The sequence below is a fragment of the Syngnathus typhle genome, linkage group LG1, assembly GCF_033458585.1.
Source record: "Syngnathus typhle isolate RoL2023-S1 ecotype Sweden linkage group LG1, RoL_Styp_1.0, whole genome shotgun sequence".
NCBI classification, from domain to species: domain Eukaryota; kingdom Metazoa; phylum Chordata; class Actinopteri; order Syngnathiformes; family Syngnathidae; genus Syngnathus; species Syngnathus typhle.
Genome location: NC_083738.1, coordinates 21,449,006 through 21,474,418, shown reverse-complemented (window position 1 = coordinate 21,474,418; position 25,413 = coordinate 21,449,006). Strand labels below are relative to the sequence as shown.

At 41.2% G+C, this 25,413-nt stretch overlaps 1 protein-coding gene across 6 annotated transcripts in view; it reads left to right on the top strand.

Annotated features, from left to right (window-relative positions):
* Positions 1 to 21,845, top strand: part of fgf13a (fibroblast growth factor 13a) — a 59,604-nt gene extending 37,759 nt beyond the window's left edge. For 4 of the 6 annotated variants that reach the window (XM_061288342.1, XM_061288359.1, XM_061288332.1 and 1 more), the window contains 4 exons: positions 8,896 to 9,006; positions 13,215 to 13,318; positions 18,544 to 18,742; positions 19,996 to 21,845. In XM_061288342.1, the coding sequence (XP_061144326.1) occupies positions 8,896 to 9,006; positions 13,215 to 13,318; positions 18,544 to 18,742; positions 19,996 to 20,132 (551 nt within the window). In that variant the 3' untranslated portion in view covers positions 20,133 to 21,845. Of the gene's footprint in view, positions 1 to 4,626; positions 4,737 to 6,839; positions 7,444 to 8,895; positions 9,007 to 13,214; positions 13,319 to 18,543; positions 18,743 to 19,995 lie in introns of those variants that run through there. The other 2 variants (XM_061288367.1, XM_061288373.1) reach the window with 2 other exon arrangements.
* Positions 21,846 to 25,413: the final 3,568 nt, after the last annotated feature.

The window sequence follows — 25,413 nt, the reverse complement described above, 5'->3', positions numbered from 1 at the left end:
GATATCTTTTATCTTCTCTGTGATGTAACACAATAGTGGAACACATATAGGTCAGCATCATCTCACTCGCTGTATTTTTGGGCCATTGCTGAGGTAAAATTAGCACCGTTTTATTAATACAAGCACTCTTTGACAGCAGCCCCCTCAGATTCCTTCATTTTATCGTTTTGTCCCGTTTACTGTGCCGAGCCGAGAGCCCGTTTCTTAGCAATTAACGGAAGGAGAAAAAGGGAATAAAAGTGACTGGGCTATTTCAACGATCTTTTCAATTCTTAAAAAATCCAACCAGCTTTGCCAAAGGCCCTCATTTGACTCACCAGCTATAATTCACACTTATTATTGCTCACTCTTTGGCAAGTGACCATCTCCTGCTATTGATGTCCCTCCTCCAGCTAGCTCCTGTTGTGTTGCTGGCACGAGCCAGACTGGACACGCTTCTGACAACACTCATTTAGAGACGTGTGTTCTTTTTGGAAGGTGGACTGTGTGTGTTTCGATTGTGCATGTTGTCCAATTGCCTGCATGTGTACAAACATTTTATGGATCCATCCCTCAGTGTAGCTTACGTGTATGCAGTTTATAGCTAGGTAAGCGAATGTACTATTTTATATTACAACTATTTTAGCTGTGTGTGTGTGTGTGTGTGTGTGCGCGCGCTTGTGTGTGCATGCTTTAATTCATCTGTCTCTCTACACGCAATTGTACTGGGAGCATGCCAGCAGAAACTATCAGTCAGTCACCCACAAAACCTCCGGGCACCCATTACCTATTGCGTCAATCCCTTAATTTCCCTCATGGGATTAATAAAGTATATCTCTGTCCATAAATGCAAGGTCAGCAAATTGCCGCACGCATGAACAATGTCATATATCTCGTTCATGTGGATAGTGTTAGATGTGATTGTGTTTGCCTTGCTTGTGGTCAGTAAAGGTCCAGACTACTATTATTTTCATACTTCTTCCACAATTTGAGCGACGATGAGGCAAACTCGCTGAAAACAAATGTCTGGCAGCGGCCATGCATCCTGAAAGCGCTCCAGCCAGCTCTTTGTCTCGCTGCCATATTTAGCCTCTATTGATGATCTGTGAAAAATATTTTGGTTGTTTTTGTGCCGGAGGGGGAAAAAAAGCAAGCAGTCCTGATCATGAGCACTTTGAAGTCAGCGCTGAACTAAAGTTTAGAAGTTACGTGACGGATGCCATAAATTCTGTCGGTCCCTAATTAGCTGCAGCGTAGCTGTCTGTCTGTCTGCCTGTCTGTCTGTCTGATTGTCTGTCTGTCTGTCTGTCTAATTGAAGCACACCCTTTTAAATGCCACCAAAAGGCAGCAAAGCACTGTTTTAGTTAGACAAAGCTATGGCTTGACAAAACGATGCTCCTCCCCAAACTTCAACATGGATGCTTGTTGCCAGAAGATGGGGCCAAAGCAATATTTTTCGCATTAGACATGGCTTTGCCCCGTGGCACAAAACCACTGAATAATGAAGGAGATATGATCCGTTAAAGTGAATACATTCACTAAGTATACATAAATCTTAGTTCAGGTTAATTTTGAGTTTTTTTTGTTGTTTTTTTTCAGTGGCGCTAGCAAAATATATGCAGAAGAGATGGGCATAAAATGAATCATGTGTTTGATATACAAAACGCAGTTACTCCTTTTTTGATGTAACCTTGCTGCTCTTGTGTGTTTTCGGGTCATGCGTTGACGTGATTACTAGGAACCTCCCAGTCAGCTTGAGTGTGTATAACAGTCCCCGCCACCCGTCTCCTCCAGTGGAACCTTAAGTGACTGGTGCTCTCCATGGCAATACCCAACCCCCATCCTTTCAACGTTATGTTGCCTTGCCCCTCCGCCCATGTCTCACACACCCTCTGATGCATGTGCAGTCTCCATGGTAACGCGTATCACGCGGTAGTGCACAGCGGTGTAGCGTCTTGTCTTGCACACAGAAGCGGATCCATAGTCTACAGCGTGCTTGGAGCCGGTGTGTTGTCCTTCACATTAGGTTGACTTGGAATGTAGGTTTGACATCGGAGGCCAACTAAGGTGAATATTTAAGGCAAGGCAGCTTTATCTTTGGAGCACCATTCATTCCCAAGGCTAATCTGTAGCAAAAAATACATTTTCAAGATTAAAATCGGGATGAATCCCAGCATAAAATCAGGAACATTTTAAAATACAGCAATGAAATGACCCGCAAAATGAAAGCCAAAAAAACCCCAACTTATTTTGGATTCATGAAAAAGCAGCATTGTACAATAAATATTTCAGCTGAAATTTAAATGCCACAATAATTTGGAAACACTCAAGAAGGACAAGGCACCATTGTCGAACAAAGGTTATGGTCAATTGAGGAGCTTCCTTTAGACAAAAGTAGCACTTTGCTGTGATCTTGTACCATATTGGTACTATGTTGAATCAAGTGCAGAAGCATCATCTGGACAAAAGGTATGATTTGATGCCATCTTGTGGTATCTGTGTCCCAAAGAACCATGTTGAGGCGAGTTGGGGTCCTTTGATTAGATAAAAGTAGTGCTTTGCTGCCATATTGTGGCATCTTGGTGTTAAATCACTAGAAGTGAGGAATGTTGTAGTTTAAGTTAAGTCCAGACTCTTACAGCAGATGGACCGTAATTCTTGGGAATTTACGCAAACACAGAGCAGTCTGTCATCTTATTGATTTAAATGATGACTTCCAGAAATGTCACTATGAGTGGTCATCACTCCTTCTAATGTTATTTGCATTTAAATGAATAATTTTCAGGCTTGATCGTTTGACTTTATGTGACAGCTGAGCCCATGTTTTGTATTTATTTATTTGACGGCAGACAACCTGCAGATGAAGACGCGTCGGTCTGGGTGTTTGTAGTAGAGAATTCAAACGAGACAAATATAGCTCGGCATATTTTATTTCAAAACAGAGCTTGCAGCAAGAATGAGAGAAGGCAAAGCTTTCGGTGGTTTGATGGGTTGAAAAACACACAGAGCAAATAATAGCGGAAACGGTGTCGTTTCTTTGGCAGTAGAATTTCTTTCCCTCTCCCGTTCAGGGATAGATTTTGGCCTGATGTCTACTTGCAATTAATTAGTCGTAAAGTTCACTTCATTGCCGTAATCCAGCACGACAGCTTCATTGAATGCTTTCGTCCATCGGTGTGAATCTCAAGTGTGCCCTGAGTGGCGACCAGTCTTTGGTGTACCAATGTCACATTCACAACGTCTCCCGAATGAGAATAAGTCCTGTTAAAATTTAATTTAAAAAAAAAAGGAAAGAGAACAACCTGTATAAAGTGGCCAGTGTGCTCGCTGCAAGATGAACTCTTGGTAGATAGTTGTCTTCTGCCATCTAGTGGTCACAAGGGTTAAGGTGTAATAACTGTCGGTGCCGATCAATCTATTCGCAGTGGTAAATGGCTCGGCGAGAATAATGATAATCATTAATAATGTCCCACCTTAAATACATGATCATCTAGCGCTTTGACAGAACAGGAGAGCATAAATAAAGCAAAATCACATAAATGCAAGCATAGAACCTCACATATCAAAACCAATTGAGAAACTCATTTAATAAGTAATAAATGCCTGTTCTCCAAACAAACCCGAACCTAAATAGGTGTAACAGTACAAATCTAAACTAAAAGGTGGCAACAACAGAAAGATAGAAAGTAACAAAAGCTATCAAAACACCCACATTAACGCACAGCTTGTAACCAAGCCAGACGCAAACATAACTAAGCATAGGAAGCAAGAAATGACAAATGGTGTCAAGTAATGCAATAATCTGGCATCATCCTTCAGCTTCTCCGGCGCTAAAGTGAACCGAGCTGGTTGTTATTGTCAGCTAGTGTATGCAAAGAAGCCTGGGAGATTGGCAAAGCAAAAAACATGACAACCTGCAACACAGACAGAGATAACCAGAATACAGTCAACCTCTGCATATTTGCAGACCCCTTGTTGGATCAAAATCGTGAATTACTAGGTCAAATCCCCAACCCAATGCGCATGAAGCTTAAAAAAAATCAGAAGATTTAAAAGTTCTTGTCACCTTTATAAGTCTATCAATAAAAAACATCAAAGTAACGATTATAACTACCAATAAGTACGTTTATGGGATGCAATAAAGCCAGTACATGATGGATTAGAGTGTAATAGTTGCCTGTCATCAATTTGTCAAAGTTTACAGAAGCAGGCTGCGTTTTGTTAGGTCCTCATTGCAGCTTTGCCAGAGGAGATAAATGTCCTTATAAACGCTCTTTGAGGAAGGTACACGCCGCCCTATTGTTGTCTCACTCGATTGCGTCGATATTTGTTCGGTCCAGAGTGGAAAGGCCCACAATAACCGGTTTAGTCGGCGCATTATCGGATCACTTTACAGTCTCTGTGTAACGTGAGAGCAAAGTCTTGTCTGCTCCCCGGCATGACAAAAAGTGTCCATTTTTCGACCACTTTCACTCTCAGCCTGAACACCCCACCCCGCCCATGCCCGCGCACGCACGCCCGCATCAGCCCTCCAAATGAATGTTTAATGAGCCTTTAAGTCCTAATGTCGCTTAATGATCTTCCTGTCGGTGGCCACGCCTCGACCGACGCTTGCTCCTTTCTCACGCGCATCTTCTGATAGTTGTTGTCGGCTGCCCGCTCCAACTTTACTGCTCCATTCCGCCCAACGCCTGCCGACTGCAATCCGCCACAAGTCTTCAGACCATGAGTTTCCCTTTAAGAAAAACAGTCTCAGGTAGGCTGCGGGGTGTATATTTTTAGCATCCTTGATTATGTTTTTATAGTGTTGTATTTTTAGCGCTGCAAATCGGAGTGTCTTTCGAAATGTGTGTGCGCTGTCCTTGGTGCTGAAATGTGAATCTATGGCTGATTGTGGCTGGTTAAACTTTGTGTTTACGTTTATTGTGTTTCACGCCCAACGTGCGTAGCTTTTCTAGGTCAATACTGCTTTTAAGGTATACTTGGCTCTTAATTTTTACAGATTGAGCATAAATAAACCTCTGTGAAATAAATCAAATATTGGTTGCTTTATGAGACACTGCGATTTAGGCCGCATGGTGAATTTAGTGGTTTTCAAATTGAGGATTTGAATCTCGACTTTGACCTCACTGTGTGGGTTTACATTTTAAAATGGGGTTTCTCCAGATACTTTGGCCTCCTTAAACATAGTAAAAACTTGAATGTTGGGTCCGATGCTTAATTGTTCTTAGTTGCGAATGTGAGTGGTAATTGCTCTAAACACAGAAAATGTTCATGCTTGTTTCCTAACCCACTTGCTGGGTTGCTGTAGATTTTGAGCAGATTGGGTTAATGTTGACGCAGATGAATAGGCTGAAGATTGGATTTGGATGGCCTGAAGCTGGTCGCCATTTTTGACACTTTTGCTGTGTAGTGAAGTTGGAGTAAAATAAAGACAATGTTTGCAGGACATGTTATACACGCAAAAAAAACAGTTGGCAAAAAAAAGTCAAGAAGGAATCAAGAATTTGACCCAAATTTTGCATAAAGCGACCCCAAAGGTCATTTTGTACCAAAAAAAAAAAAGTGAGGAATTTGGGTTTATTTAACCCAAATTCCTCACTTGACCCAAAATCCTTCGCCTAAAATTGTGTTATTTGATATTTATTTGATAAATATATATCCCAAACGTTTTTGGAATGCTGGCTGGATCTCTCAGTGAGCGGATCGCTTGATCATGGATTAGCGTTCAAATCGGTTCAGTCATTTTAGTAATTTTAACACATTAAGACAACCCCTATGCTTGGAAATTGAAATGGAACCCTTTTTTCCTATTGCTGGTAGTCGGGGTGTGGAGGGTCAATTACTCCAGTTCTACCTATGGACACCAGAGGGAGCCGTCCGTCAGTTAGTCAAGCTCTGAGTGTCAGTCTCAGCGAGTGAGTGCGGTAGAATCACTTTGTAATCATTTTCAGAATGATTATTCTTTATTTCAAGGAACAAAACTACCACAATTTGCACGTAACATTTTTCAGTGGCCAGTCATATTTGATGAGAATGGTCATTGGTTATAATTTTCGAATTTTGTATGTTTTTTCTTAATCCATGGGCAACATTGTGACGTAGTGGTTAGCACAGATTCTCTGAGATAACATCATCTGATTCCAGATATGTTTTAAACTAGACAATACAGCTACTTACATATAATAAATGATCTAATGATTTACATAAATAAACAAAAATCATAAAACTACGTGATGAAGAAAAATGAGTAAATTCAACATCACAGTGTGCCTCAACTTAGTAACTCTGGATGTTTTCAAACCGTACTAATAACATGTCTTCAATCAATTAACACATTTGAATGGTCAAATTTGAACGTACAGTTTTACTCCACACGTATTTTGAATTATTGAATAATTTATAGTATTTTGTGTGTTTGATCTTCCTCATGTATTTTTATTGATTCAAGATTAATAATGACTTCTCAAAGACCAAGTGCATGCTACTGCGGGAGCCAGCGCAATCGTGGTGGGAATACAGACAGTTCTTGGGACGGTTCCAAGAATCTTCTGTTATGAGAAGTACATATGGCATGTACACTTTAAATATTACACCCCCCACCCCCCCTGTTTCTCAAAAACATAAATACAGTCCACATAATTTAGGGTTTCTGCTCAATCTGCTACCTAGCCACCTTTCTGCTCATTTCCAAAAGGATCAAATCAGATATTCCTTATAATGACCATTCCTCGCACACGTGCCGGCTGCATCTGAGTGCGCTCTCACATACCCCCCCCCCTCCCCTCTTGCTGCTCATTGTGCGAGTTGGAGGTGGGATGCTCTCAGGCAGCGCTCGGCAGTCTGCGCTTCGCCTCCAACATGAGACGCGCACCGCTGCTACTTGGCCTCACCTCCTTTCGAGAGAGCAACCAAAAAGCCATGTCGCTTATAGGTTGAGCCTCTCTCCCGCTTTGAGCTTCATCTTCATCAACTCGTGAAGACAAGCACATTGCAAACAGGTGTTTGCCAGTGCGGCGGCACGGTGGAGCCTCGCTTTGCAGGAGAGCGAGTGCAGCCGCAGGATGATGCAAAAGAGCTTCAGAGAACATTTGCGGAGAAAATGATGGTCCACGATGGAACACCTTCTAGGTGAAGTCAATTCCCGACTTGGGATCCGGATTTCATTTGACTGACTGAAGCTGCTTCACTGAGATTTAGTTAGCAAGCAGCGGGACCTCCATCTCAGCTTGTGACTTGGACTCAAGACAATCTTCCAGCTGCCAAAGTGGCCATGGCGGCAGCCATCGCCAGCTCCCTCATCAGGCAGAAAAGGCAGGCGAGGGAGCGGGAAAAGTCCAACGCCTGCCGCTGCGTCAGCAGCCCCAGTAAGAGCAAAGGAAGCTGCGACAAGCCCGGCCGGCTCAATGTATTCTCCCGAGTCAAACTCTTCGGATCCAAGAAGAGGCGCAGGAGACGGCCAGGTCTGTTGCGTAACATTCTCTTCGACTATCGGGAGAAATGTGAAATATAGGACTCATTTATATCCGTGAGTGAAACTGTTAATCATCTGACAAAGTTGGGGCTGGAGTCAAAGAAATCCCGCCTGGTGTTAAGGGTCCACTGAGAAGTCAACCTGCGTCACCAAAAAAAAAAAAAAATCACCCTAGATACAGCCTGCTCATATACTTGATGCTGAATTTGTTGCCTTTATTTTGGAAAACATTTAATTGTTTACTTTAGTTGGAAACAAGAAGATTATCATTTAAGACATTGCAATTGCTTTACACTCACCATACTCGGTGTTTACCAACTTTTATTGGGTCAAGATATAAATTTAATTTAACAAAAATCTCTCGGCTCACCATCACATTATATATACTTTGTGGAACAAAATCATGATAATCTGGTCTCAGTTTGCTGAGAAAATCCTTATTCAGTGTGTAACCTTCATGATGAGTAATTTAAGTTATCAGCAAAAAAGAAATAATAATGCAAGTCGAATAACTGTTAAAAATAATTACGTTACTCACAAAGATCGGTTCAAGTTTAATTGACTTTCATTTCTTTCTTGTGTAAAATGAAGCATTTGAGATTGACAATTTGAATGTGACTGGTTCATTCTCAGAAACATGCCAGTTCTAAGCGGGTGTGCACACTTGTGCAACCACATTACTCCAATTTATACTTTACTTCCTCTCAAAGATTTTAAAACGCTGTATCGGTAATAATAATAATGGAAAACGTTTTGAAATCTCACTTTACCCTGCCATTTGAACAGGGGTGTGTTGACTTTTTATATGCACTGTCCTCAAACACTGATCCTGTCGAACTCAATCCTCAACACGAGAGCCGGAAGAAATGTGACCATGTGCATTTACATTGCTCTTGGAAGCGAATCCAAATCCATTTCTGGTCCACTTCACTGGTGAACCCACACACAAGGAGACTTGAAGCAGATCCACTTTGCATATGTTAATATTAAACCGCAGCATTACTTGTAGTTTGTTTTGAAATATACTCAACAAATTGCTGACTAATCACTCCAAGTTTGTTTGAGAACATCCTCCAACACGAGTACTTCTTTCATTTGCATCTAATAGAATATTTACAGTTTCCCCCGCCACCGAGATGGAATGGCAAGAAAGCTTTGAGTGAAAGTCAAACGGGAGTATCAGTAAGATGAAAGGCCTGGTTAACCGCACCTACACTTGGGACACTAACAAAAGCGTAGAGAGCATTTGGCTCTTATCAGACAACATGCTGATGGAAGACAGTCGGGCGGCTTCTTGTCTTTAGCACTCATGCCCTGGCAAATGAAATGTTGTTGCTTTGGTGACTATGAAGGTAAAAATGAAGTCATCACAACAGAGTGTTCTCACATAAAGCCCGCTGGCGATAAAAACCTAAAGCCCCATCTTCCATTGCTTCCACAGAGCCCCAGCTGAAGGGGATCGTGACCAAGCTGTACAGTCGACAAGGTTTCCACCTGCAGCTGCAGGCAGACGGAACCATTGATGGAACCAAGGAGGAAGACAACGGCTACAGTAAGTCTCCGAGGAACGCCAGCTATGTAAATGTCTCTTAAATTATATTTTGTTTATTTACTTTTCATTTTCATTTGTGAGAAAACTACACAAATACAAAAACAGTGGTGGCTGCTCAGTTGATGATGGCTAAACAGGAAGCTCACCTCATCAGCTTGTTGGGAAATGCTACAGCGGACAGTCTTGGCACACAGATTTCATAAAGAGTTGGGTTCAAAGAAAAGTTAAAAAAAAAAAAAAGACTAAGCTAATTTTGGGGGCTATTCATTTAATCTAAAAAATTGGGGCCGATGACTCACCCCAGAAACAGCCCAACATTTTCTGCTGTTTTGGGTTGTTCATTCGACCCAACTGTTTGCGTTAAATAAAAAAAAACTGATAAATTGAATCTCATTTTTGGTCTCATTAAGGTTATTTTTGACCCAACTGTTTTTACACTTTTTCAAACTTGGACCGAGCGACTAACTTTGGGTTGTTTTTCTTGCAAAGGAATTGGGTTGTTTTGGAAAGTTGGGTCGAATTGACCCAAGTTAGTGGGTCGCTCCAATGGGCATACCGTTCACCTGATCTCACGTCATGTAATTTTTTTATTTTCCACATTCTTTTTTCTTTATCTTTGAAACTTATGTGTGTGTGCGTGTGTTTGGGTGTTTTCTACTGCCGCGAGAAAGTTCTTTTGTGTGCCACACTCTTGTGTAAACCAATACGTCCCGATGACTGCCTCTCCACCCACCTACTCGTTGTTTTCCAATAAACAGATTAAAAAGCAGATCAATGGAAAAGCAACAGCGTAGCCACTTGTCTGCCGTGGCCATAATGCAGCAGCAGCAATGGGCCGCTGTGCTCTTCCACCAGCACACTGTTTAATGAACCTGTCTGATACATTCACTTTGGCCGCCGTGAGAGATTGCCGAGGAAAAGATCGGCAATCCGCACTGAAATAACACTTTGTCCAATCTTCTGCCTAAATGAAATGGCAGCAACATTTAGTAAACAGCAAGCAGCGGGAGTGCCAATGAAAAAAAAAGACATACAATTATACTACACTACACCTGCATTGTAAAAAGTGACCTTGCGATAGTTGTGAGGATCAAATGAAAGAGTACTGCTTGAATTGGAAAAAGGAGGAAGAGTGAAGACTTTGCAGGACTCCAAAAATAGCGTTGTTGGGTGCTGGGTGCGCTTGTCTCCATGGTGACGGGGAGCGCAGTCCTCTTGGAGCTATTGGTGTCTTGTGATGGTGGGAGAGGACCTACTCAAACGCACACGCACATACAAGTAAGAACAAGGGTTTGATCCTCGCCAGCGTGGCGCACTTCCCGTCGCTAGAACAAAGTCAGAAGGAGCAAATTAGATTCCAACATAGCCCATCAATTTAGTTCAAACAAACTATTTTGGAGTGGCAGGCGTCTGGAGAAGTGGCAATTAGACAGGATGAAATTCTATATGTCTGTGGGGAAGGCAGGAAGAAGGACTTGCTGCATTCGAAATGTGAGAGAGGAGAAAGACGTCTCAAATCGAGATTTTGACAGAGATACTCCATTTCAGAATAATGGAGCCCAAAAAGAGAATGATTGTCCACCAGTGGTCCGCGGCCCTCTAGTGGTCCATGGTAGTATCGCAGGTGGTCCGCGAAATTGGAAATGGAAAACAATTTTAACATTTTCAAAAATAAAATTGATTTATTATTTAGATATGATTTTTATCCCAGCTAATTTTGTGAATCATTTACCCATCCAAATGGTGTCAAACGTAGCTGAGATTCCCGAAATAGACCCCAAGAAGCTGTATAGATGTACACTCCTTTGGTGCAAAATAAAATAATATTCCGACAAAACCAGTTGAGAACCCATACCAAGGGTCTTCAAGGGCCTTTGATTGATACTAATATCACAATAACTATTTTTTTCAAGCATAAATATTGCAACTGATATTTGGTCCAATAAATAAATAATCACAGACTCAACATCATGAATAAAATTAGCTACAAACTCTAATAACTTAGCGTGACGTCATCAACAGACACAAGTTGCTCAAGTCCAGAGTATGAGATGGACTTTTTGCGCAATCAACCTATCTATGTGTCCTCTAGCACCCCCCTCAGCAATATCTGCACCTGCAAAGGTCAGTGTTTAGTTAGAGGCCAGCACCGGCTCCCCTCCTTCAGGGTTTTCAGGTGTTTTCCCGGAGCCAGGAACTAATTGGGCTCCCCCGTCTTGAGATTGAGCGGCTGGTAATCCATGTGAACTGAAGAGGACCGATGGTGTGCGTGCGTGTGTTGCAACATGAGCGCAGTCACCTCAGTGAGGAGGAGGGCATTTATAAAAAGACTCCTCGTTGAGAGATGTTGACATGTTATCAAGGAAGAGAAAATGGAGAACAACATGCTTCCATTCTTACGGAAAGGTCGACTTCTTACGCAACAGGTTCGTCCCAACGGAAGCTTACTGAAAGGATCAATGCCAACCTGAAATTACATAAATGACATCAAATGAAATTATAATTCTTTTCCTGTTTCAAAAAAGTGTGTCCCAATACTTTTTTTTGTCTGGTCACTTTTCCCGGTTCGGTATGCCCTCTATCCCCTTTTCCTCACGATTGTGCTGTGTTGGCGATTGTCGCAGTGCCGCCCCCCCCCCCCCGGAGCAATCAAGGCTTCGTGTCATGCTCCATTCCAGCTGGACGTGGAGACATGTGGAGCCGAGAGAGTGGAAGGGCCGGGTGACGGCTATCGAGCCTCTCGGCCCACCAAGAGTTGACCGTTGACGAGCCTTTGCAGTTTGTGGGTGTCTGCGCCGTTCAAGCGATAAGGATGAATGTAATGGCCCATCTAAAAGCTTCTAGGGGCCACTTTGCTCTGAGATATCTAAAGACGCACACCATTGCAAGGACACGCCATGCATGACCTATGGCTCAACTGATATGAGAAGCGGAATGGAACGCATATATTGTTGCATGTTTATTTCAATGCTAAACTTGAAGATAATAATAATTATTCAAGTCAGATTTTAAAGCCACAAGATATTGTTCTGGTTGCAAATTATCATTTTTCTTTGTTGCTGTTTTTTTATTTTTTTTATCATTATTTTTTATTTTTTTGAAAACCTCAATCCAACTCACAATGCGACTGTTCTCATCATCATTTTTTAAAGCAGCACTGTTTTGGAGCGTATCCAGAAAAGAACCCACAGCAGTGAAGTTTCACTCTTTGTTGGTTGTGTTTTGTTGCCTTTATTCAGCTTGCAGGTTCCCTGCCAGCATTTTATGGAGCACAGACGCTCTTATACAACCCAAGGCCGACCGATATTAATTAGATGTACCTCATTGACTGGCGAGGATGCTGTTGCTGCTCTCAGCCGCACGAGTTGCGCTCTCGATGACACAAACAGAACTCACACACAATGCGTTTGCGCTTTAGTGTGTAAAAAGCACAAAAAAAAAGATTTGAACAAGTTGGTAATCGTTTTGTGACTATGCACACAAAACCTAACAAAACAAAGCTAACAGATTAATCACACACAATTATATAGATATATATTAAAAAAAAAAAATTATTACATGCATCCATGACACTGTTGAGCTTTTGTAGACACATTTGCATTCAGGGTCATAAACTAGCAACATGTACTAAAGCCTTTAATGGGGCCTTTTAAAGCACGAGTAAGCAATAGTTGTATTTGTGTTAGCCTTGGGGCTGTGAGGTGTACTTTGATTTCATACTGCTATTGTAAATATGGATTGACTGCAGTCATTGCATGTTTGTTGAAATTCGTTTGATACCCACTCGCTACTAAACCACAAAAAAAGTTGTTTTTATGGGGAAAGACATGCTCCGTTTACTTGCTGGCCATAACCCAATTGTTTACAAATGTCAAGGTCGCGAGTCTTGAAATAAACATTCTCCAATCTAATGTTTGAGCTCTATTTTCGATTCTCATTCTATTGATTCTTTTAAATTACTTTTTCTTCTCCAGTTTTTCCCCATCAAATGACACCTGAACCATTTTCTAGAGGATCATATTAAAAAAAATCATTTTTAGTTTTGCAAAAGCTTTTTTTTTTTTAATTAATACATAAACTCGGTCATTGGTTTATTGATATTGTTTTTTCATGTCATATTTTATTTATTGGTGGTGTTCCGCAGGGTTCTGCACTAAGTCCTTTTACAATTGCCTCTACATATGGTTCTCTTGTGTGTTTCCCTCCAGCCGTGTTCAACCTTATTCCGGTGGGTCTGCGAGTGGTGGCCATCCAGGGGGTGCAGACCAAACTCTACCTGGCTATGAACAGTGAGGGCTACCTTTACACGTCGGTGAGTGTCGGGCCACGTGCACCCGAGTTTGTGTGTGTTGACAAATAACTGTTGGATTTGAAAACATGTTGCGTTCGAGGACATCTGCTGCTTGGCGTCAACTGTACTTGCATTCAAACAGTTTTACAGACTAACATACTGTACATCACAAAGGACTAACAGATGGACTTTCTTGTGTGTCGGGCTGTTAAATGTCATCTGCCGTTGTTAGCACAGTCATGCTAATGAGATCAGACGGTTCATGCTCGCACTGTGTTGGCGTTTATGCCTCGAACAACATGGCAGCTGCTGTGTGTTATCGTAAACAATGTTAAAGAGGCCAAAGTGGAGTATTGCATGTAGATTTCTTTTGGGGTGTCTTTTATCGGGAAATGCTCAGATGCTACAATTCATTTGTATGCAGCTGTCAGCATGACTGCAAAGGGGGGAAAAAAAGAGCAAAAAAGTATCTTTCATTTCTGCCATATGTAACGAGTTTGTGTTTGGGTAAACAAGCGCGTAGACGAGACACAAACATGCACTTGACAGACAATCCTTGTAGTCAAATTAGTAAAGATTGTTCTGCTCCACTAAAGGTCGCAATTGGCTGCGTCAATCTTCTGTTGAAGCACACAAGCTTAACAAAGTTTCTTTTGTTTATATTCTTTTCCAGGAAATAGTTGCCTTCAGGGATTCCCACGCCCTTTTCATTTATGTTTAAATTGATTTATATACACCCTAATTTAATTTGGCTTCCGGCACTCATTCGATTTGAGTGACTTCAATTTAAAAGTTAAATGTTTTACGAGAAAATAAATCAAATGTATGATTATTGACAGGAGTGAGCAATTGCTTGACAAATTAGCTCACCTATGAGCAAAATATCACACTCATTTCGATAGACTTCACTATCTGAAGCCCCTCCCACACATTTACACACTATTTATATTTTAGCTCTACAGGAGTCCACGTATCCCAGTGAGTGAGATTCAATAATGTGTGCTGAGTGTGTATATAAAAAAAAAACTTATGCTGCATAATATAAGATTTACGAGATAAAAATCCTTATGGCGAACAGCGATGTGCATCACTGGTTTTGTTTCATTTGTTTTACGATGAAGTAGTTTTACAAGGTGCCTTCGGATATGAGCTGTCGTTCGGCTGATTGTTGTTTTTTTTACACGCTAGCGTCGTATGGTGGCATCAAGCGGTTTCCTGCCATTCCTGTCATACAAAGAATAAAACAGAGAAGTCTTGAGAGTATTAATTAGTTTGATCCTACTCAAGAACACATTTTGGAGTTCTGCAAGGTTCCATGCTAAGTCTTCGTCTAATTAAATAAGCTAAATTGGAGCTCACATTTTCCACCGTGTAATGGGTGGCACCGATTATGCTCGTCATCTATGCGGTGCAGGAGAATATAAATGTTCTCTTGAAACCACGCATTAATGTGGCCAATATTTCAGGGAGTGAGTTGTTCGGATTGTAATTATAAATTTCCAAAATGAATAATTCCCATGATCTTCTTTTGGGCCATTTCAAATTTATTTTGCTGTCATATGTGAGCTTGCTATGCTATATGTAAGTTTTTTGCACATATGCTGTAGAAGCATACATGAAGTAAAAAGAGCAAGAGCGTGAGAGAGCATGAGCCGTGAGAAGAGAGCATGTGTGGGAGAGGCAGAATGTACCAGTGAAAATATATTCATCCAGCAGCGTCAATGTGTGGGAGAAAAAAAACGGCAATTAATATGTATTTCACTTTACTACTGCATTCTCTACCTTGGACTTTTGCAACAAGTAGAAAAAAATTCAAATGCACTCAATATAGAAAAGCAAGCTGATTAGGCTTAATATGTAGTTTTGTTCAATTATGAGCTAAGTGGTGCTTAGCGCCCACGTTTCACATGGTGTTATTAAGTTCTTGTCATTTTTCAATTACACTGACTCACCGATGCTCTTGTTTCGTCTGGACCGAATGAAAAAATGAGAGTGAAGGCCTTCTGGAAGGAGATCTTTATGAGGTGACGTGGGTCAATGTGACTGATGCATGCTCACTATTTGGCTAAGACTACTTTTGAGTTTAATCCAGTCAGTAAATATAGACAAAGTCTATATGAGTCGCAAGGTTTGAGTAAGAAGTTTTTTTTTTTTTTTGCTCAGCCACAGTTGTTAAAACTTAATTGCAACAGAGCAATTGATATAATTACACTCACTAGAAATTGTGCAATTATTGAACGCCTAAAACCTTTAATGCGCAGGCTAAACATTAACGTAGCTGTGATGAAAAATAACTACTGATAGTTTTTGTAAAATGAAATTAAAAATGTAAATATCATCTCGTGAACAAAATGACAAACCATTTATTGAATGATAACATAATACGTTAAACAAAAGTTCCCCACAACTGGTTCTAAATACATTTAGTCATCTCCAAAAGCATTTTCTAAAGACACTCAACTAACAAAATCAATAACACACAAACAAAACTGAAAAATTACCCAAATTAGCTTTATCAACATCACCAATGAAGACATCTTGCGTTAAACATTGTAATATGTTCAATAAATATGCAAATTTTCATTTTTAATATTGTTTTTAGACCGAAAATGGTTCTATCGGTGTGCTTGAACTTCCCCCTTTCATGATACATACCGTGTATGTGGAGCTGTATCAATACAGCATCCCGACTTCATTCCAAAACAAAGCGCCCGTCATTGTGCTCTGGCCTTGTTTTCCCATCTTGTTAAATATGTACTTTGCTCACATCCATGCCTTCTCAACCGTGCAAGGTTTGGTAAATAAGCATCGCTGTCACGTTCCACTCCAGTGATCTGTGTCATTCATGTGTATTGGCTGGAATGAGGAGTGTGGATTTTATTTTTTATTTTTTTTAAAAGCTCACTAAAGTTACATTCTAATCCACTACATTGCAGACAGGGAATTAAAAAAACCAGACTTGGCAAGGTTTATCTTTCATTGTTTGTCTGGAATTGCACACCGAGCTGGTTCCAATGGCGCGATGGGTGTCATTTCATCTCGGATATGGCAGCCGAATACACACGGGGCCTCGCTGGGCATCGATTTGGCCAATGTTGTGGAAGATTAGCCGAGCGGCCGTTATCTCCTTCGAGGCGATCAAATCCAGGTATTTCTCCTGCCTCTGATTGGATCAGGAAAATATTACTGGGCAGTAATTACTCCCCAGAAGGCAACATAACGGGGCTTAAGAGTGGATTATAATTGATACCACAGCATCCACTTAACAGTCGGCTGCTAAATGCTAATTGCGTGTTAGAGCAGCACAGGCAATGCAAAAGAAAGAGGAAGTGAGATTGTAATTGACTTGGAGTGAGTCATACTGGAAGCCGACATTGATGCGCCTGTACTGGCCCAAAAAGACTCGAGTGTTGGAGAAATGCCGCTGGGTGTTGATAACAACAAGCTAGTACAGAGGGGGAGAAAACAAGCTGCTGCAGCCGCCAAAATCACAAGTAGGACAGAAAAGGCTGAAAGTGAGCCATGTAGTTTAAACTATTATAGGCTGTCTATTATAAAAGAAATCCATATTTGAACAGATGGGAAATATATTTCATTAATCACCGGCATGTATTATTTATCCTCTGTGAAGAGCAGCTGTGACCAACACGTAGAAGAGTAAAACAATTACTATTGAACTGAAGTAAGAACTGTTTAAGTTCTTGACATTTTTTCAATTAGGTAAATACTAGGTCTGTTTTTTTTAAATAAAATATATGTATATATATTTTTTATTACTGACTGCTTTTTTTATTAATTTATTTATGGATGGCTGAAATGGAACAATCGTGTTCTGTTCATTTCATTGGGGAAATATTTGCCATATGATTAAAGCCACAGAACAAATTGGCTGTTAAAGCACCACTGTAACATTCGACTCTCATTTTTCAAATGCAGCTCATCGACATAATAAGTAAAATGATATCCGGGCCTTGATGTTAGGTTTAGCAGCATTCCACCATTTGGCTGCGGCCCTGCAAGACTTTTTATTTACGCATCTAGTTGATGTAATGGGGCTCATTAAAAGTCCATCTCAACAAAGCAGACAAACTTGAGAGGGAGGGAAAGCACTTGGCTAATATTATTACAATGACTATATTGTTCTGTCCTCCTTTAAATAATTTGCCCTTGCTCCATCTGCCACTGATGTACGTGATTTGATTTATTTATTTTTACCTCCACTGGCAAACCGTCACTCTGCTGGCTTGTGTTCCAAAGAATTTCACAGTTTCTGGCTACCACGGTGCATCTCAGAATAGAAATGGGGATCCCCGCCATTTTGTCCCCTCCTTGTCAGTCAGAGCAAGTGTGTCACCCTAAGCCTGTCCAAAAAGACGCAGCTCGTCTTCAATCGAGCCTGGATATGGATCTGTTTCTTTGGGCCCGTTGAATGGAAGCAGCCAAATCTACATAAGCTAATAACCAGAGGTAGAGCAGCACGACTGGCTTGAGAACTGAGAATCTTTTTGCTGCGTTTCCAACCTCCACTCGTGCATGGCGAACATCTCCGAGAGCGGCGACGCATGGTAGATTTCTCGCGCTGGATTTTGGCGGGCAAAAGTCTCTCTCTTCCCGAGAGTGCGCTAAAATGCAGTTAGACAAGTAAGAGTTTTCGAATGTTTGTCTTGTGCCTTGCAAGGTCTTAAATAACACTTAAAAAAATAAAAATACATAAATATAAAAATAAAATTAAAAAAATATTTTTTGAGGGAAAGGTTTTGTCTTCCATCATTTATCAATCCAGGATATGTTTACGTCAAGCAAAATAATGACTAACGGCAACTGCAGAATTACATATCCAGTAATGTTTCGTTTTTGGGAAATGTCATATGAAGATAAATGATAGTGTCCTGTGAAATCAAAAATTCATTGAGCCTGGATCATAATGAAGTAGCCATGCATAATTAACAGCTCGGAGCAAAATAAGAATGTGGTCATTATCGCTACTCTATGTTTTATTAATGCGCATCTGTATCTGTCATTTGTGTTATCTGTGCAGTAATGTGCCGCATTATTCTCTACGGTAAATGCTATGAATAGAGATTCTCAAGAGGCAACGGCTTGAATGCAAATGTGTCCATGTATTGTATGACGTAGCACAATTCAATGCAGTTCAATTGATTGCTTTTCGGCTCTTTGTGCTTATACAGGCTATTAAATTGTGCCGCTCACCGCCCCCCCCCCCCCCCCCCCCCCTCCCCTTCTAGGAACACTTCACGCCGGAATGCAAATTCAAGGAGTCTGTGTTTGAGAACTACTATGTGACGTACTCCTCCATGATCTACCGCCAGCAGCAGTCAGGCAGGGGCTGGTACCTTGGTCTGAACAAGGAGGGAGAAATCATGAAGGGCAATCACGTCAAGAAGAACAAGCCGGCGGCCCACTTCCTTCCAAAACCTCTAAAAGGTGACAAAACCTTCTCGTTCGACATCTTGCCTAACGTCATGATCGCGATTGGATTTTCTATCGATTTTCCTACTTCATTTTGGATCAACGTTGAATTCTAAAATCTAAACATACTTTTTCTTATTCACAAAAGGAGTTAACACTTTTGTAAATTTTTTTTTTTATTGTTTTACAAGGGGTAATAAATCAACCAGTAAGTCATTAATCCAACACAACATCCTGTTTTGACATACTACATAAGCCACTCTATGAATGTAAGAGATTATTTTGTGATGCCGCGTCCTCGTCTCTTCTGGTCGGCCTCTCATTAGGAGTCCACGTGCGCACCCCTTGATACGGCTGTAATAGCCTTTCGCTTTCATTTAACCGGCCATCCAGGGGGTCCCAAATACATTTAAGGATTAATGGCCATGAAATGTTTGCCTTTCCTTATACTGCGAGAGGGCAACTTCAGGAAAAGAACAGAAAACACTGAGATGAGATGAAGGCAGGGAAGTGTCATATGCGGGAAATGCACAAGGACAAAAAATGTCAGTTATCTTCATTACTACAAGCTAATATTTATTTCTGGTTATGTATATAAAAAAAAAAAGGCATTTTATGCAGCTCTTATTAGTTTGTCCTGTATCAAAATAATCATGTTACGGATCTCCTGAGCGAACATTCCATTAAATACACTTGCACAATAAAAAAAGATTCAAATTGGTGCTCAACGAGGTGTAGGATCTTGAAACATCTTTTGAAATGAAGAGCCGCTAGTGTGGCGAGCTGAGTCGGCACGGGTAACGAGAGACGTCGCCGTCATCAGTATTCTCCCGGTGGCTTGTACACATTGAGTGATGTGATTACGCAATGTTGTCAAGATCTCTGCTCTCACCCCAAAATGCTGGGCTAAGTGAAGCGAGCGAAGGAACGCGTCTGCTGTTTCCGCCGTAGCCTCCCTTTGGGATGAGCATGGAGTAGCATTCTAGGCAGGAGGATGTTGACGGCATCCTGAAACCAAATACCGCGGAAGATCTGCAAGATTCCAGCGATTTCTGTGGCTGCTGAGATGCAAATTGGGCCAATGCTGCACACACAGCAGAGGCAAAGCACATGCGAGTGCTGAATTTAAAATGCCGGGCTGTGAATATCGGATTTGTTTTTAAGTGCAGCACCAACTTGATCTGTTGTGACGTCTTGATTCAGCACTTTGCAGCCAGTCGCCATGCATGAATTCAAATGGACTTTTCTTCCCCCTCCACTTCCCACAGTGGCGATGTACCGAGAGCCGTCCCTCCACGACCTAACGGAATTCTCCCGCTCCGGTAGCGGCACGCCCACCAAGAGTCGGAGTGCCTCGGCCATGCTGAACGGCGGCAAAGCTGTGAGCCAGAACGAGTCGACGTAGCGCCGCCCGCCGGACTCCACCTTGAAACCTTACCTCCAGCAGAGCGTGAATCCAAGCAGACCCTCTCTCTTGTATAAGCGGTTCAGCACTCGCTGCCACATACCACACATTAACAGCTAGAAAACATCAATAACTATAATTACAAAAAGGCACACGCACACTTAGAAGCATTTATCACGGTTTCCAACACAAGCGCATTAATAGCAAGACGCCATGGCACATTACCCATTCTGAACACAAATCCAGTCACTTTGGGGCTAATTTATGATCTATTTACTCACCACTTAGCTCATCTATTTGTTCTTATTACATCGCACGTAACAACATCTCGGAGCTCACCTCGCTCGGCTGCAGGCACTTGTGCGTCCGTCAGACAGGGACCGGCGGTGAGCGGCCATTCGGGGCAACCGGGCGCGGGTCTCGGAGGCTGCGGGCGTACAGTACAAGCCCCGATCGGTGTCCCATCCATGCTTCTGTGAATACAAAGCCTATAAACCTGGCCCGACCCGGTTCTGCCGGTGACCCGAGGCTTCGGCCAGACAGTAGCTCTCCTTGCGTCTTCGTGCACATGCTCAGAGAGCGAGCTCTCTAGCATGGGGAAGCCCAGCCTACGCTCGGCTGACCTGACACGCCAGGTCCTGGCGTGGAGACGCCGCAGTTGCCCTTCTCTCTGCTAATCCCACAACTAGCCAAGAACGTTTCATTGATTTGTCCCCTCTTGTTGTCCCACCCTCGCCGTTGTTCAGTATTTTTGGTCACACCGTTGAAAGGATTCCGGCAAACCAAAGACTGAGCGAAAGAGTGTCCCTTTAAGCCGACAAAGCCAGTACGAAGGCAAAACTGGACTTTTTTGTTTAGTTTTTTGTTTTTCACCCCAATGTACATTTTTGGGGGGACTAGTGCAAACATGGCAAAAGGAAATGATGATGTCAGTCACACTGGAGTGTTTGATTTTTTTATGAGAGGATCCGCTCTACGATCGAGGTACAAAATGAGTATTATGTGCCCCCCCTCCTCCATCCCAGGCCCCGTTTCTCTTCTTGTTCTGTCACAAAGTCTGTCTCTCGTCCTCGTGGTTTGTTTCCTCCGTGCTCGTGTCATAACTCCTCGTCATCCTTTTTGCTCAACGTCTTCTGGCTTGACCATTGAAATATGGCTCCCCAGAATGCTCGTTCTATGTTTGAGTAACTTGTTGTGGTGATGATATTTTCTATAATTAAAAAAAAAAAATACTGTGGACTTTTAGGTGGCTTAACATTTTATAGGGATGTCATATTTGTAAAAGTATGAAAAGAAGATGGGTGGGATGGGCTTCTTAAATTGACTTCTTCCCTCTCTTGCACAGGGCATGTACAAACTTAATGATGTACAAAAAAAGGACCTTTTTGTGTCCGTCGAAGCTACGTATGACTTCTTTCTGATCCATGCTTTTTGCAGGACTTCCTGTTCTCGGTTCCCTCCGGGTGGTTTGTTTTGGGTGAATCTATCTGTTGCATGGGAGAACGCAGGGGACATCTGGTCTAGAGCTGCATGATGTAGGCTAAATGTAATTAACCCATGTTGGATCATTTGTTCCAAGCTACCAGGATAAACTTAAACAACATTATGCAGGCAGACATCCATGCTGCCTGATGACTTCCAGTTGTTTATTATTTGTTGTATACACAAAAAATGCACTAAATTAAAGGTTTATATTAAGATATACTTTTAAAACGTGTCACCGTTTCTTATTTGATTCTCTTTGCTGACTCTGCACACGTTGCCTCTTGCTCAAGCTAATTATGATATTACCCTGGGAAATAATATTTAGCTGTCTGTATTATCAATTATTATTTTTTCCCCCGAAGCCAAGTCAAAGCCTGCCTTGTGAGCTGTTAAAAGTAAGCTAACTCTTTTTCAACGCATTGCAATAATGTCTCCACACAACAGTGTTACCAGTATTATAATTAGGAGAATTACACTTGAGTGCTACTTAAAAGTGTATTTTAAAAGCGGAGACGGGCGATACGTTTCAGGGTGGCAATTATGGGACTTGCCGTCGCAAAGGCGAGGCAGGACATGTAAAGGAGGTCAGGTTTTGTTTGAGGTCAGCTCGCTCTGTCTTGTCGCGGTGAGGAGCACTTTCGCTAATTGGGGGCTTTGTTCATGATGAGTCCCCCTCGGGTGGATGACCACTCTAAATGTCAGCCATAAGGAGGGTAGAAGGCTGTCAAAATGGCATGCAAAGAGGAAGAGTGTGGGAAAAGTGCATAGAGAATCAACTGGAAATATTGAGAGCTTTTGGCTATCTTCAAAAAGGTGTGAAAGAGACATTTAATGTCTTTTGCCATTATGTTAACATTAAATTGCACATTGAAGAGTATTACACGCAGTGTGGTCACAGAATTTCTGGTGCTGGTCTATTGGTTTGGATGTATGCTGTCAATCAAATACCAATACTATGATCCACAAAAATGCATGCTACTTTATCTAAAGTCTTTCTTATAGTCTTTCTTGTACTAACACATAATTATCTAAAAATAAATGCTATATATATATTTTATAAATATATATATATATATATTATAAATATTTTATAAATATATAAATATATATTATAATAAATATATATATATATATATTATATATATATAATATATATATATATATATTCCAAAATCTTTTGCCATGATCCATAGAATGTTTTCCTGTGGAACAAAATCACAAAACATTTCACACAATAATTTTTTTGCTTACAGGCAAATAAATGGCGGTGCCAACATCACCTCGGTGTTAGAGGCAATAATAAATGAGTAAAAAAGTAGCTGGTCGATGTGGCGCTTCCACATCCTCACCGTAGCACCTCCCCCTCCTCTGAGGGTTGGAGACAGTGGAGGCATCAATTTGGTCTTTGGAGACTGCCTCATTACGCCCATCGCTAGCAGAGACAGGAGAACTAATAGGCTGCTGTAATTTTGGCCCTGATATTAGCTACTTCATCATTCATGTCGTTTGACATCTCCCTACTCCCTTCATTTCCTTTTGACCGTCGCTAGACTCCATTCATTAGGTGGCGACAGTCCAATTCATTACAGAGTCTGCCTGCTTCAAACACCAGGACGTGAACACTATACTTCTCACCAAACTATCCGTTCCGTATTGTTGAGTCCGCACCTAATAACAAGATAAAAAGCAGCTATGATTTTAAAGCGCCACTTCACTGTGTGGCAATGCTTAACTTGGTTGCCATCGTCTGTTGAATTTTTTAAAACATTTGTCATTGCTCTGCTACCAAAAGAAAGAGTTTCATTAAACGCGAGGCGCCTCATTAGTGTGCACTTTTGTGTTAGATTTCTCCAACTCAATACAGTTCTCTGTCTTTTCTTTTTTACTTATTTCATGAAGATTTGACATTAGTGGATCGTCACCATCCACAGGATGATGACAAAGTTAAAAAAAAAAATCACGTGAATGTGTAAGTTGCTGTCCATTAAAAGATACACCAACTCTGTTGCTAAACAAAACAGCAGCACTTCAGCACAAAGACAGTCTCTGTGAAATAACCAAGTTTTTTTTTTTTTTTATTGTTATACTTTCTCCTTCTATTTAGTCTTAACACTACACAAAGTGAATCTATTTCATCTGTGTTATGTATGCGGTAAACTCACCGTTACTTTTACAAAATGACTTCTTGGACTGAGTGCACTTCATCATAGAGGTTAAGGATAACGATAACTGCTTTTCAACTTAACTAAACACCTTAAGGCCTCTTTTTTTGCAATTGTCACTGGAGATTTGTTTTACAAAAAGTAATTTTCCGCCTGCCAGTCAAGAAATCAATGCGTGAAATTACTGTCATTATCAAAATAGACGCGACTCTATAACTCCAAGAAATGAAACCCATGTTTAAACAAGAAGACCATTTAAATTAATTTAATGGACTGTCTTTAACTAATAGCTCGAATGGCGCACTAGACAATTCAATTGTGTTGTTACTTTTTTAAGGAAAGAATGGGAAGCAATCAAGAAGCAATCTTGTCCGAGACAAAATCTAACAGTTTCTCAAATGTTTCCAATAATATGTATACTACACTGTCCCAGTATTGTATCTGACACATTATTTATTCACACTTTCCAAGCGTTCAACACAATGCATATTTCCATTAATTGTGATTCCATAGTCTTTGTTTGGTTTTTATACGAACTAATAAAGCAGCGCAAATAATAAACAGTAGGCCGCCCTGCTGCTACAAATGGAGGTAAAAGTCTGCAGAGCAAAAGGATGTCAGCTCCATTAATGATGCATGCATCCCTGAAGGATTATTAAATGTCAGCTAGGCAAACGGCATAAAGCTCTTCCTCGATGGATTGATTGGTGTCCCAACTGTTTGGATTCAAACAATGAAGTCCACTTTCTCTCAAGTCTACTGTAGGTATAAGTGATGTCAGAATTGGATATGACAAATCAGCTACTTTGTAGTCTTTTTGTAAGTGTCGTTGATATATCTGTGAGTGTTTGCTACTTTGCCAGGTGTTTTTCCACATAAAACAATAGTAGTCGGATCAAAAAGACCACTTTGACCCCCAAAGGAGGGGGGGGGGGTCATACACCTGCAATCCCCCTCCCCCCCTGAATTTTATTACCAGCCATAAAAAAAAAGAGACTCCAACAGTTGAAAAGATTCTGATTACATCAGACAACTTTCATGATAGCACGTATTATTGCTGTATTCGCACAATCAAACAAAGGTTTGGGGCTCAATTTAGAAATACTTAATGTTAATGTTAATTTTGTTTAATTTAACAAATATTATATTACACCTGGATTTTGGGCTGCTATTAGCCTTGAGACTGTTTTTGATTCAATATACTTGACGAATAATGTGTTATTTCAATCATCATTTAGCTAAATACTAGCAATGGGGGAAAAAATACATGTTGTCACACAAGGAAAGAGAAAAAAACTTTATTTTACAACAGGACGACACTTCAATATGTTTTGTTGCTTCCAACTGGAATTGCTTCATGCAGTAAACGCTGCCGCACAGCCAAGCGGCTCCCTCCGGGCTGGAGGAACCGCTTGTTTCCCCAGCCGGTTATTTCATCTCATCCTACCTAGCAGACTGCAACGTCAACACACACTCACTCAACCCCCAACACTCATCTTTTTTCTTTTTTCTTTTTTGCCATGAGCACATTTTTAGAAGCAAACTATGGGTTGGCTTCTCATCACCTGTTTTCCTCTCACAGCAGCACGCTGCTCCCACCGCAGCTCTCGTCCATCTGTTCTTTGTGAGCAAGA